Here is a 14,611-nt window from a genome sequence, read left to right on the forward strand (position 1 = left end):
GCTGTCCACAGAATTCCATCCCTAATCACTGCCTTTTCCACATCACTTGAGAGCAGGGGGGGAGACACAGCCTTACGCACACATTCCTGGGGAGCTCTGGTGATGGCATCTCTCTGTTGGAAAAGCAAACTACTTCTTCCTACATTTCTCTCCTCTCTTTTAACCAGGTCATTACCCAGGTGAAGTCTCACTGCAGGTGAATCTCCCTAAGAACCACCTTGGATGAGAAACCTTGACAAATACCTGCTGGAAATTCACATTGGTGACATCAAGTATATTATTTGGCTCTAGGCTCATCGCTCTCTTTTCATTTACAAGGTGAAGCCACAGACCATGCTCATATTATAAATCTGTGTCATGGGTTCTTTTGAGCAGGAAAGTCACAGTGAAGCCCCCTATCTACTTGGGAGCATCAATAGGCAGCCATTGCCAATGTTCATTACCATCTCAGGAGGTGCTGATTTTTCTGCTTTCACTCAGTGATTCAGAGTCCTTCAAAGCCTGAGTTTTTCTTAACACCTTTTCAATTAAAAAAAAAATTAAAAATTGTAATTTCACAACCAAGTTGATATTATCCATTCAGGTACTGTTTAGTACTACACTTCAGAGTCTTTTTTCAGTGCTTTCTTTTCTTAAAATTATTTCTATGATCTGCTTGAGTTCTGCCTTTCCCTGTATCTCTCTACTGGTTGTTAATTCTGCAGCCAGGGAAGTGCTTTGTTAGGAATAGTCAGAAAGTGCATATTCATAGCAAAATACATGTTTTTATGTTTTCTTCAGCTCCCTTTCTCTATTCCCTCTGACTGCATAAGTGTGTCAGCATGTATTACAAGCATTTCTGCATGTTTTGCCTCTCCCTTTATGTTTTATCATCCAATCAGGTGCATGAGTACATTGGCTTAGGTTTTAAAGAGCTGGGAAAGGGCTTTTTTATCTGTGTTTTGATTTGAGGCACCACATTTAATTCGGGTGTGTCAGTGCTCCTGTGTTCTAGGTTATTTAGTTGATAAGACTTTGTTTGATAAGTGTGATGAATGGAGATGTATACTAAAAGCTCCAAATTACACATCAGAGAGATAGATACTGCTCTTGGTTGGTGCCCTTGTTATCCAAAGTGTAAAAAAAGACAGAAACCTCTGGTTGAGCCCATGAGGTTACCACAAACCCCTCCAGAGTGACACATGGCTGATCGCAGAGCTCTCCCTGCTGCAACAGGACAGGTCCTCACTTAAAGGAAAATTCCTTAACGATTCCTTCATGCCATGGCTCTGCATTTGCCAAGAACCACAATACTGGAAGATGCAAAGTCAGCTTTTCTCATGCAGATAAATTTCCAGCACCTCATTTCTCCCTGTTAGGAACCTGCTGAGGACTCTGACCTCTCCAAGTGATTTCTTTCCCCTTCCCTTTTGAGTAGGTACAGCCAATGGGGAAAAAAAGGAGATACCAGGGAAACAGTCTGGTGACAGTGGTAGAGGAATAAGATGTAGCCAGCAGGCAGAGGGTGCTGAAAAGGTCTGAACATACTCTTTCTGTGGAGCATGCTGGTATTTCCTACTGGGTGAGTCAGCTGATCCCTTTGCTTCATTTTCTTTTCAGTCTGCGCAGCAAAGTCACTGGACAAAATGCCATCCCCAACCACTGCAGGTCTCCACTGCCTGTTTCTCCTGGTCACAGCATGCTGCCAGACATCACAGGACTCAAACTTCAATCCATTCATGCAATATGTAGTGAGTATCCTCTCCCAGCACCACTGGTTTTCATTTGGTCTCTTCTTCTCATGCCCAGCTGCTATAGCTCTTCTTTACATCCACAAAACCTTGGAGGAAGGCAGTATGAGTTCAGGTGGAGAAACTCAACCCAGAGTCTCTCCAGAGTGTCATAAAAGAGATGGAGAAATCCAGGAACTGAATTCTTGCTTCCCAATCTAACTTCTCCAGAATGAACTGAACAAACTTTTGGTTTCTCAGCTGTGTTAATCTGCAATCTGATTTAAACTGCTGTTCCTGAAGCTATGCCTCACTAACAGTTATGTGGGCACTGTTCCTGGATGGGATTCACCCATCCTGGGGAGAAAGAAACCAAAGTCAACAAAACACTGACAAAACATTGTTCCCATTGACACTGGAACAGGCTGCCCAGGGCAGTGGTGGAGTCAGCATCCCTGGAGGCATTTAAGAGTCCTATAGACAGAGTGCTTAGGGGCATGGCTTAGTTAAGGTCTTTTCAGTGTTAGGTTAATGGTTGAATTTGATGATCTTGAAGGTCTTTTCCAGCCTGGGTAATTCTGTGATTCAGTGAAAACTCAGTCACGAGTCTCAGCACTGTCAGTCTCTACCCACAAGTAACATGTGAAAGAAGAAGAGGAAATGGCCTCAAGTTGTGCCAGGGGAGGTGTAGATTGGATATTAGGAAAAAAATTCTTTACTGAAAGGGTTGTCAGGCCCTGGAACAGGTGGGCCTGGGAAGTGGTGGAGTCCCTATCCCTGGAGGGATTTAAAAGCTGTGTAGATGTGGTGCTGACGGCATGGTTCAGAGGTGGCTTTGGCAGTGCTGGGTTAGCAGACTCGATGATCTTAAAGGTATTGACCAACCAAAACAATTCTATGATTCTACAAGAGGAGGACATGAGAGCACATGACCAAAATGCCACTCCTGAATGACTTGGACTCAGGCTTTACCTGTTCCCCACTTTTTAATTAATTCTCACATACCTCTTTTGCTACATCAATAGTGTGAGCTACGGAAGTCTGTTTTGTCCATCATCCTCTATATGGGTTTTGTAACAGGCAATGTCTGCACAAACAGTCCCTAAGTAGAAATAACAACAAAGGAACAGAGAAACAAAAGGACTGACCAAATGGAAGTTAAGATAGTCTGGAAAAGAAAACTAGTCTACAAATCTACAAGCAAAATAGAAAATACTAGAAAAATGCTTCTTTTGTGATTTGTATTAGGAGCCTTATCAAGACAAAACAGATTCTAACATATATCTTCAGCCCCAACCAGCACAGGGACCTTAGCTCTGATGGGCTGACCAGAATTATAGATTCATAAGATGGTTTTGGTTGGGAGAGGCCTTAAAGACCACCTAGTTTCAACCCATCTCCATGGGCAGGGATACCTCCCACTAAACTAGGTTGCTCCAAGCCCCATCCAACCTGATCTTGAACACTTCCAGATATGAGGCATCCACAACCTCCCTGGGCAACCTATGCCAGTGTCTTATCACCCTCACACTAACAAATTTCTTCCTAATGTCTAATCTAAATCTGCCCTCTGCCAGCTTAAAACCATTACCCATTGTCCTATCACTACCATGTGCTTTTTAGTGCAGGCTGAAAAAAGTCTAGGAGAGTGGAAGAGGAACATGGAAATTCCTGTTTCTACCACCACCCTCTGCCTTGACAAAATTAAATGTGGTTCCAGAAGCCCCATCTACCCTTCATCAGGTGTTTACTAGTGATGAATTATTTTGTTTGCTCTGTTTATTTTGAACTGTCCCCAGCTCAGCACTGAGACATTTGCATGAAGAGTAACACTTTGGTTTTTAGCATCACTGATCTGTGGCTCAGCCTGCAAAGGAGTCATCTGTTAATGGTGTGAAATATGTGAAGTATTTGACAACACAGCCAGACCCTGTAGTTGTGTGGGAGGAGAATTTAAAAAGAAAGCCACTGAGGCCAAGCCTGGGGGCAGAAGTGGATTGTAGTGGGTTTTCTATAACTCAGCTAACCTCAGAAATAACAGGTAGCATCCCCAGCAGTGCAAAACTGCCAACACACCTTGGGATCTTCATTGCCAGCACAGCTGTGCCACAGGGCCCAGCTCTAATCATGCACCAGATGGTTCCTTTATGTAAAGAGATGACTTAAGAGCTGCCAAGCTATTCACTTTCTGTAAATAAAGATTTCAGTGGGACTCAAGCAACTGGCAAAGCTGCAAATTTCCTGCCTGTGTCTCTGCTGGTTCTTTATCCTTTCTTGCTAGCTGTGGTGCCAATGTATTTTTAGGGCATGATTTAAAAACAAAAAAAGAAATTATAATCTGCATCTCACTTGGCTTTACCCTGTGTGACCCCAGTCATACTGAAATTGTGCCACAACTGTCCTGGTCAACTGTGTGCTACCAATGGCCAACAAAATATCTGATCTGACCTCTGAGCTGATCCCAAGGCATTTCAATCCCCTTTCTACTCCAGTTCAGGCTGACTTTGCCCCTACAGAGCTGGAAGCTCACAGCAAAGAGGAAAGCAAAGGGTGATGTGAGCCCATTCTCCAGATTCAAAGACTGAGTGGCCAGCTCTCCTCAGCAGTTTGCTGGCCCAGGACAGAACTCTGGATCAACCCCTCAGGCACTTTGCAGCTCAGAAACGATTTCTGCTGAGACAATTGCCTTGCAGAGATATGCAAAGGCACACCTGCAAACTCAGAACATCCCTCAGCTGGTGTTTAGTATTTCCCTGCTTGGAAGATATAAATAACCTGTTTAAAGGGGAAAAAGCATGTTAGGAGGGGCAAAGCCTGGCAGAAAGAAAAAAAAATATCTATGCCAGTGTTTTCTTCACTAATCCTTTCATGCCAACAACAGCAGCTAAAGCTTCACTTTGGTTTTGGTTTGGCTTTGGGTTTTTTTGCTTTTTTTTTTCCACAAAATTTCACTGTCTTTTTTTCCCCACAGATTGAAACTTCACTAGAAGAGGAAAACTTCCAGCCAGAGATCCAAAGGCAAAAGAGAAACAGTACGTACACAACCCTATGGTGACAGAGCAGGGTTCTAGTAAGCCAAGGGTGAAATCACTGTAGGGGAGAGCATCCCTTGAGGTACCAAACTGGGATCATCACAGGGGAGCAAGTGTTGTGGTTTAACTACAGCTGTCATCTAAACACCTCTCCCTCTCCTCTGGTGGGACAGGGGATGGAATCGGAAGCATAAAACCGAGAATAATTGTGAACTGAGATAAAGAGAGATTTTAGTTGGTAAAGCAAAATAATGAGTTAATTCATTATTTCCCATTGGCAGGTGTTCAGCCTTTTCCAGGGAAGCAGGCGGGGTCTCTCAAGAGCTGAGAGGGACAATCATTGACCTGCTGGCTACTCTTCTTTTAATGCAAGCCAGGACCCTCTTGGCTTTCTGATTTGCAAGAGCACATTGCCAGCTCGTGTCCAGCTTTTCATACACCAACACCCCCAAGTCCTTCTCAGCAGGGCTGCACTCCATCCCTTTGTCCCCTAGCCTGGGAGATCCTGGAGATTGCCCTGACTCAGTTGCAGGAGTTTGCCCTTGGCCTTTTGGAACCTCATGAGTTTCATATGGGCCCACTTCTCAAGTTTGTGCAGATGTCTCTGGATGTAATCCATATGGATGACATACATGAGGAAGTTCTATGAAAGTTGACATGTATGGTGTGGAAAAAAAAACCCCAAAAGTCTTAGTAGGACAGGGGTCACAAGGTAGTCAGTCGTGTGGCTTCAGTCTATGGTGGGCAACCCCTTCCACTTGTTGAGTCAAAGGAGAGAAGGAATAAGACAGCTTTTCTCTGTATATAATATGCCATTTTTATCAGCTTGCTATTGCTCTGAGACCAAAGAAATCTGACTTTTTTCAGACAAGCAGCAGATAAAAAATGTGCAAAATATCTGCTGAGTAGGAAGCAAGAAGATTTCCTAAGCATAATATTACACTAAGATACCATTAAAAAGCAACAAAGAGCCCAAACCATCAGTTTGTGATTGACCCTCAGCCACAGCTTTGCAGTCTCATGCTCTTTCTCTTTCAGTGCTTATTTTTGACCTTCCCCCTCTGGAGTACACTATTGACATTGAAATGAGCCTTATGGATTCATCTTTTCTGGAGCTGATCAGAGAGTATTTCAAAAAACTTCATCTTCCAATTTCAAAAAATATTTCAAATGCTGAAATGACAATTTCAAACATCAACATCACAACAGGTGAGTGATTTATTTAATTTTATATCCTGGGTGAAGTGCTTTTTTGCCAGTGTTTGATCTCTCTCAGTTTTACCCTCCATCACTCCTAGAAATCCTCAAAACCTGAACCTTTTCTGCTGCCTACTGAAAGACCCATCAAGGCTGAAGCTCTAGTAAACAACAGCATCTTTTGTTATCTGCATCCCACCACTCCTCTTTACATAATGTTGGCATTAGGAATAGCCCTGGATGCTTTTCTTTTCCTAAGGAAGGGACAAAGCCAGAGGAAGCCTGAGCCAAAGGATTTTGCTCTGGTTTGACTAACAAGCAGTCTGAGTTACTTTCAAGTTTCAGGAAGCTGTGACAGCAGTTATCAGACTGTTTACTTCCCTCCACTTACATTTGGAACATAAATCACCATGAGAGGCTGTACTCTGACCCTGACAGAGACAGCCTGCATGAGATGCAGTATTTTTCCTGCCATTACTTGTTAAACATATCCTTACAGAGCATGGTATCAGGCAGATTTTATTACGTGAGTTGTGGTTGTGTAACGTCCCACCAAGTAGCTAATAGAGAAGAGGATGTACAAACAGCATTTACAACAGCAGAGGAGGATATTTGGTACTTTCTTATCACTGTCTCATAAAGCAGTGAAAGGAAGCCATCACCAGTTCTCAAAGCAACACCCAAACAGATCTTTTAAACGCCTTCAGGGTCACATTCGATGTGTGAAAAACACTTTGTCAGTATCTTACTTTGCCAATGGCACATTAAGAGGAGAAAAAATTACAGTGAAGTGTTTTCTTGGGGTTTATTTTAACAGTTATTAGAAACAATGTATGTCTTAAAGTACTTTGTAATTATATCCCCATCTCTCATGCAGTGTGTCAGAATCACACAGCACGAGCCACCTCACTTTGAGTGACCATTACATGCTCTTACAGCCTTTAAAATCCTGTACACTTGCTTTTGGCCCAGGCAATACAGAAATATCTGACCTGAAAACTCTCAGAGGACCCTGGCCATTGTGCCAGGTGAATTTTTCAGATCAGGCTTCACATCTCCATTCAATTGTCTAACAGAGTAAATGATCACACTTACCCCCTGCCAGTGTGATTCCTGTTTCTGATTAGGCATTTTGATCAGTATGTGATGCTCACAAGATCACCCAGATCACTGGCATAAAGACAGCAGGGTCCATGTTTACCATGCAGCATGTTGTGCTCCTTTCCCATTACATTTCTCTGTCTGTCTGGTTCTAGTTTGTCTGTCCAGCTGCTGTTCCTGTGAGGATGGATATGCCTGGCCAAGTCAGGGCTGTAGTGACTTGAAAGCCTGCCCTTCTGCCAGCCCAGCACCTGCCCTCTCCTGTGGCTACGCGAAGGAAATGCCTTTCTCTGGACCTTACTGTGAGCCTCAGACTGAAGGTAAGGGGAAACAGTGCTGAAATCATCATTGTACCACTCCTTGGCTGGCCGGAGGATGGAATAACTTTAGAGATAAAGCATCACACCAGGACTGAGCTGGTGACTGCATCACCTGTGAATGCTGAAAGTCTAGAGGTCTAGAGGTTTTCTCTTTGTGATGTGGGCCCACCTTGACTCAAGTATTTGGACATACTTATTGCTGTATGGGGATCACCCATATCCCTCTTTGGGTCTTTCAGCCTCTACTAAGCAAAGAAAGTTTCATTTTATCAGATTTTCATCAGAGGAACTTACAAATGGGGCCAAAGTGTGCCATAGTGCTCAAGAGAAGAGTAGGAACAAAACAATGCAGAGTTTACCTTTTGTTTCTTTTTATTTCATGATTTTCATGACAAGGTGCCCTCAGAGCCTGACTGATGAGTAGACACACAGACCTGGCAGCACTGGGTTGGAGCATTCCCTGTTGTGTCTGCAGTCCAAGACAAACCCCCACAAGGCTCTGCCTCTGCTTGGTGATGGGGCAGCATGCAAAGACACCCCAGAGCTGGAAGCAGTCCAGTGTTATTAGCATGCCCATCCTAATCAGTTCTGTTTAGAGGCAATGCTTTTACCACAGGGTAGCAGCACATCAGTACTGCTACACTGCAGAACCTCTTCTACATGAAAATCCCACAGATGTTAGAGCTCTGGGTATCATGTTCCTCTGCTTAACAGTATCAACATGTACTTAAATAGATACAAATTAGAAAGTTCCAGCATCTCTCTAAGCATTTTACATTATTTTGTACCTATTGATCTTCACCCAGAATACTGCCCTCCCAAAGTCAGCTGAGGATTTTCCCATTAATTTCAGTAAAACATAAATAGAGATTCATCCTGTGAAACTTTCACTGTGCAAAAATATCTGATCCAAGTTGTTCACCCAAACTCTCTACAACTGGATCAATGCAGCAATTCAACCATTTTAAGCAAGCTATCACCTTCTGAATGAATCAACTTTGGAAGGTGTCTACAGCTTTGCACCAGCTGGAGATGGAGCCTAAATATCTAGCAGATGCCAGGCATATAAATTGAACATAGAGAATTAGGAGAATCCCAGCTTTCCTATTCTCCAGATAAATATTACCAAACTGTATGATTTTGATTTAGGATTAGGATGGTTTCACCATGGGCAAATTGTGCCTGGCTCATCTAGTGGTCTTATGGGCTGCAATGACTGCATCAGTGCACAAGGGAAGAACTACAGATGTCATCTTTCTGGACTTCTGAAAGGTCTTTGATAGAATCCCCCTCAACATTTTTGCTGCTAAATTGGAGAAATGTGGGTTTGACAGAGGGACTGATAGAAGGGTAAAGAACTGATTGGACAACCACATCCAAGGGGTTATAGTCAGTGGCTCAATATTCAAGTAGAAGCCAGTAACAAGTGATGCCCACAAGGATCTGTGCTGTTTGTTATCTTCATCAGTGACATAGACATTGAGATTGAGTGTACCATCAGCAAGTTTACAGTTGACACCAAGATGAGGGAGGCATTTGATTCACTAGAGGGAAGAGATGCCATCCAGATAGGCCTTGACTATTTGAGGACAGAGTCTGGACAAACCTCAAAAAGCTCAACAAGGCCAAGTGCAAGGTCCTTGCCCTGTGTAAGGGCAACTCCCAGTATCAATGCAAACTGGGGGTGGGGTGAAAGGATTGAGAGCAGTGCTTCCAAGAAGGACTTGGGGCTACTGGTGCATGAAAAACTGGAAATGGGCTGTAATGTATGCTTACAGCCCAGAAAGCCATCCATATCCTGGCTGCATCAAAAGAAACATGGGTAACAGGTCAAGTGAGGTGATTCTCTCCCTCTACTCCACTCTTGTGAGACCCCACTAGCAGTTCTGTGTCTGGTTCTGGAGTCCCCAATGCAAAAAGAACACAGATGAGTTGGAGAGAGTCCAGAGGAGAGCCATGAAGATGATCAGAGAGCTGAAGAACCTCTGCTATGGAGACAGACTGAGCTAGATGGGGTTGTTCATCCTGAAGAAAAGAAAGTTCCAGACAGACCTTATTGTGGCCCTTCAGTAATTAGAGGGTGCTTATAAGAAAGATGGAGGCTCTTTTCCCAGAGCCTGTAGTGACAGAACAAGGGCCAATAGTTTTAAGAGGGTAGATTTAGGTGGGACATGAGAAAGAATTTTTTTATTATAAGGGTGGTGAGACATTTGAACAGGTTGACCTGAGAAGTTGTGGATGCCCCATCATTGCAATGACTCCAGGTCACACTGGGAGTTCCTGCACATGGCAGGGGTATTGGACTGGGTGATATTCAAAGGTCCTTTCCAACCCAAGCCATGATTAAGTTAGAAGAAAACACATCACTTTGTAAACATGGCTTTGGATTATTTTTACATTTATTTTAATGTTTTTCCTTACAGACTCCTGTGGAATGGGAGACCCCGTTGTATTGAATATGTCAGTCAGACTCGACACAGACTTTTCTGATGATCTCAGCAATTCTTCTTCTGAATTACACAGACAATACAAAGCTGACCTTGAAAAAGCGGTAATGACTTCAGTTTTCCACCTTTGAAGGTAGAAAGCCCTTTAAGAAATATGGGATTTACCATTTGAGCATCTCAGAAATAGGGTGCACAGTCCCTGCCTCTGTGGGGACCTGAGAAGTACGTGGCAGTAGTAGCTACAAAGTGGGCCAAAAAGATACCCCTGTGGAAAGTCAATGGCAATATTTGGTCATTGTGATATACATGTTGACAGGAAAGTATTTAGGAGTCTTTTGCATCATTAGCATGAAAAATATCACATTATTGGTGATATTCCACATGAATATGCACAGCCTTAAGCCACCCACACAAATTTATCCCGCTGAGAGTGGGGAGAACACCAGACCTGTTCTATCAGAGATGTGACATGCCCTTACATCCATCTGTGTTGAACAGAGTTTCTAATTTGAAACACACTAGAGTAACATACCGAGGACTTATATCATGTAATATATCTTTATTTACAGTTCAATGATAGCTACAGGTGTTTACCAGGCTTCGTATCAGCAACAGTAACTGGTTTCAGGTAAGTAAACAATTTCCTTTTTTTACTAGAAGACACAACTTTTTCTGTTCCACATTCATCCACACCTAATATGAACACCCTGAACAATAGTGGCTGCAAAGGAGAACCCAGCTATTAGTGTGCAAAGAGGATCTCAGGTAAAATTCACTGCTGTGCAAAAGCCCATGAAACAAAATCATTCTCCATCTGGATCAAAGCCTTTTGTGGGAAAGACTGAATTCCACCCAAAATGGGAAAAGGATGTGAGTAAACATAACATCGCTTCCTAGGTCGTCAGGAAGACAAATTAGTACATTGATTCAGGATGTAACATTGGAGCTGGATAAAAGAGATATTATTTAAGCCCACAGATATTTAAATGAAGCTGTGTTTTAGGTTTTCTAAGGGAATTTTACTAGAAATAGAGAGCAGGCAAAGGAGATACACATAAAGTTGTTCTTATTTTGTGAAGAAATATTTTATTCTGGTACTTCTCTCATTCTTATATCTAGGCCTGGAAGTGTTTTTGTGAACTACCAAGTAAAAGCAGGAGCAGCAAGCTTTGACCAGATAGCAGATTCCAACAAGCTTGTACCACAATTTGTAAATGACTCGTACAGGCTGAACAAATCTACCTTCACAACAGAAATAACTGGTGAGTGTGAAGCTCTCTCAGTATTTTTCCTTCAGTATTTCTACCCTGAACCACGTACCTGCCTTATACTCTTGGTTATTTGGTACTGGATATTCAAACGCCCTTTTTTTTTTCTTTGGCTGCTTCTTTTTGTCCTGCTCCACAAAAGCCTAAGACTTTGATGAGATGGCCACACATGCAACCTGAATATCTCCAGACACCCCACTGCACCCTGGTGCAGCCTCTCCATGGCAGAGACTGAATAACCTTAAGTTCACCCCTAAGACAGATTTTAGTAAACCAGGTGGCCACTGCTTCCCAATTTTTCAAACAAAACAGAAACCTCTTCCAGTTTACATGAGAACAGGTTTCTTCTGGCTTCCTCAGCATGTTTTCTATGCTGCTGCTGGACAGTGTGTTACCATTCAGCTGGCTGACTAAATGCTCCAGACGAGCTGTACTCTCAGTGCACTGGACTTTCTGTCTCAAAGGATGAATCTAACCTGGTTGCCTCTCCTCCCAGTTTATCTACTTCGAAAGTAGTGGTGGTGATAATATTTCTGTCTCTCTCCATGAAACTTTTTGGAGTCTTTGGCTGACAAAGATAGGGGAAGAGTATGTTGTGGGAAAACTGCATCGCTTGTATTAGAGGGGGGAGCCCTGCAGCTGATGCTGAGTGCATATTCTCCTTCTCTGGAGACTTTCAGAACCCTTCTGGATGTACCCCTGTGTGGACTGCCATAGGTGATCATCCTTCTGCAGGGGGGTTGGACTAGATGATCTCTAGAGGTTCCTTCCAACCCTCAACATTCCATGAGTTCTCTGATTAGTTGAGAAGCACCCAGGATTCCCATGAGATGGAAGACACCACCTAGATGTGAGCTGGAATGACAATAATGTAGAATGTTGTTCTTTGTCTTCCCAGATCAGACAAACTTCATTGTGACTCCTGTGGAGATTTTTGAAGGGGATACTGTAATACTCATTTGTGAGATAAATTCAACATCTGAGAATGTTACCTGGTACCACTTTGATCAGATCATCTCAACCAGTTTGCGATATTCAGTGGAGAAAAAAGTTTCAAGGAGAACCTCAAGAGCAATTCTTAAAATCATCAACAGCACAATAGAGGATTCTGGTATGATTTTATATCATTAAAAGAGCAGATGTAAATCTCTGATGTGGCTCGATCTATAAAAAGCAAAGAGGAAATCAGTGATTGCATTTTCTTAGAGTAAATATGAAAAATCACCATTCCTCATTTTTTTTCAGTGGGGTATTTTTTGTATTGTTTTGGTTTGGCTTTTTTTTTCCTAATGAATTACATAGTACTGACTGGCATTGCCAGTAAGGTGTGAACTGACTCAAGTGTCTATGCAGGCCTGGGTGTTTTCAGTAATATGGCTGTGAGGCCTTTCCAACATTTTGGTGTGATAACTTGAGGCTGTGGTTCAACTTGACCTTGGTGGTTCTTGTCCATTTGACAACCAAAACCTAAAAACTAATCAGAGTTCAGAGTTATAGTTTTTAACATGTTCATTTAGGGCTTTTGGAAAATCAGACATAGGTAAATTGGTGGCATTTGGCTGTGAGGATTTATCAGGGGAAGAATTATGTAATATCAAAGCTTTGGCTCAAGTTCCTACTCAGTTCTTCTCTTTGAACCACAAATTTACATTCAGCTTCAAAAAGGGTATCCTGTGAGCAGGTATTTGCTCACACACATGCAAGGCATGAGTTGGAGGTCCAAACTTCTTTGGATTAAGGACACTCTGAACCTTGGTGTCTCCACGCCTATGTCCTACTCACTTGGCTAGTCTGATGGGAAAGAGGAACCCATGTACCTAATGTAGGAAGGAAGTCTGGAACTCTGCCAATTTCAAAATGAATCCTGGCTGCATCCATCAGTCATGTGAACTACGGGCAATATACAGATCCCAAAAACACCATCTCAGAGAGATTTTAAGTTTTTCAGTCCCAGAGCACTGGTGTCCTCTCAAGTACCCATGAGCACTGAAGCTGAGTGATCTGGATACATTTGGCACCAGAAGGCTACAGAAAGCACACTGCAGATGACCTGAGGGTTGATGAACCTGAGGGTTCTGTTTGATCATCAAACAGCAGAGCCACTGCAGAGCAGGGAAGTGTGAAAAGCAGGTGCAGAAATAGCTCCCAGTTCCTAACTCCAAATGCAAAGATAGTAACACCAAAATCTGTTTTCAGTGCTAAGATATTGCCTCTGCTTTACAGGTTCCTACACGTGCACTTTCACAAACAGCAATCAGTTCCACACGTTGCTGTACAAGGCCACAAAAACAATAGCAGTGTCTCTACTCTACATTACTTCGAATTTTAATGACCTTGATGTCACCTGCAACAGTCCTGAAATGCAGACAAACAGTCCTCTCCTGTCCTGTTGCATTGACAAGCAGCTCCCATCACTTACTGGAGACTGGAAAGTAAATGGAGCAATCAATATTGTAGGTAAGATTCACAAAAAAGGATCTTTCCCCTGATGGGTTTGTTCATTCTTCCAAAATCTCCTCCTAATTGGCTGCCCCAAAGGCCAAGGTCTAGGATGGGGACAGGGTATGATCTAAAGGTGGGTGTGTAGGGGAAGGACCATGGATGGACAGCATGGTACAGACTTTGTACATGTTCTGAAGGTGCCAGTGGGATTCTGGGCATCTCCACACACTGTGCAGACACTGATGCTTAAAACTGTGACATCCTGGATGGCAACAGCTCTCTGGACCAGCACTGTACTGACTCTTTCCAAAAAGCTTATTCTGCCATTGTCTGGCTTTGAGAGCAAGAATGAGTGCACCAGTCTCTGCTACTGTCTTTAGAATCACCCCTGGGGGATTAAAAATTTCTCTGTGCTAACATGATGAGGTTTAGCACCCAAGAGAGGCAGGTGCTACACTTTGAAACACCTGCACAGAGCTAAATACTTAGCACAGAATTTCCCTCTCCACACTGTAGCTCTGATACATCACATGGTAACTGAGTCAGTGGCATCCCACAAGGCTTTCCCTATAATAGGAACAGTCAACAAGGTGTCAAGTTAATGTGTTGCAAAATATCATCAATAGAATTTTTCTTAAGTGCCTATAAATCCTGGTCATAAACTGCTTGTTGTCCTCCTATCACTTTATGGGTATGGATTAACTGTTTTTTGTCAACCTTTTGTTATAAATGAAATTGAGCAGAAAGCAGGGCAGCAAAATGAGATAAAAACCTTCACAACTCATGTGCACAGTCACTTCCACAGAGGGGGCACCCTGTCCCAATGAGCTGTTTTGCCCTAGATTCCTTGTGGCCAGGCTTCCCCTGGACCTCTGCCTCATGCCAGACGCACTTCCAGCTGCAGCATGGGACAACTTTAGTGGGGGTTTCCTCATGTAGCTAAGCCAGTACTCTTCAGATTTAAAGCTGAATGACTTTCAAGAACCCCCAAATGTTTATTTCAATATATGATATTAAAATCTGCAGTGTTTACTCCTGCTTTACTTATCGTACTCATGCTAAATATCACAGATAATGAAGTTGGGCTAAATCAGA

General features: G+C 42.9%; 1 protein-coding gene across 1 annotated transcript in view; it reads left to right on the forward strand.

Moving 5' to 3' along the window:
• The window catches only part of ADGRF5 (adhesion G protein-coupled receptor F5), a 51,287-nt gene that overhangs the window by 19,481 nt on the left and 17,195 nt on the right, over window positions 1-14,611 (forward strand). The window contains exons 2-11 of the mRNA XM_008490718.2: window positions 168-318; window positions 1,600-1,730; window positions 4,681-4,741; window positions 5,780-5,950; window positions 7,195-7,359; window positions 9,783-9,910; window positions 10,376-10,434; window positions 10,926-11,068; window positions 11,973-12,185; window positions 13,298-13,531. Coding sequence (XP_008488940.2) covers window positions 1,626-1,730; window positions 4,681-4,741; window positions 5,780-5,950; window positions 7,195-7,359; window positions 9,783-9,910; window positions 10,376-10,434; window positions 10,926-11,068; window positions 11,973-12,185; window positions 13,298-13,531 — 1,279 coding nt within the window. The 5' untranslated portion in view covers window positions 168-318; window positions 1,600-1,625. The remainder of the gene's footprint in view (window positions 1-167; window positions 319-1,599; window positions 1,731-4,680; window positions 4,742-5,779; window positions 5,951-7,194; window positions 7,360-9,782; window positions 9,911-10,375; window positions 10,435-10,925; window positions 11,069-11,972; window positions 12,186-13,297; window positions 13,532-14,611) is intronic.

The sequence above is a fragment of the Calypte anna genome, chromosome 3, assembly GCF_003957555.1.
Source record: "Calypte anna isolate BGI_N300 chromosome 3, bCalAnn1_v1.p, whole genome shotgun sequence".
NCBI classification, from domain to species: domain Eukaryota; kingdom Metazoa; phylum Chordata; class Aves; order Apodiformes; family Trochilidae; genus Calypte; species Calypte anna.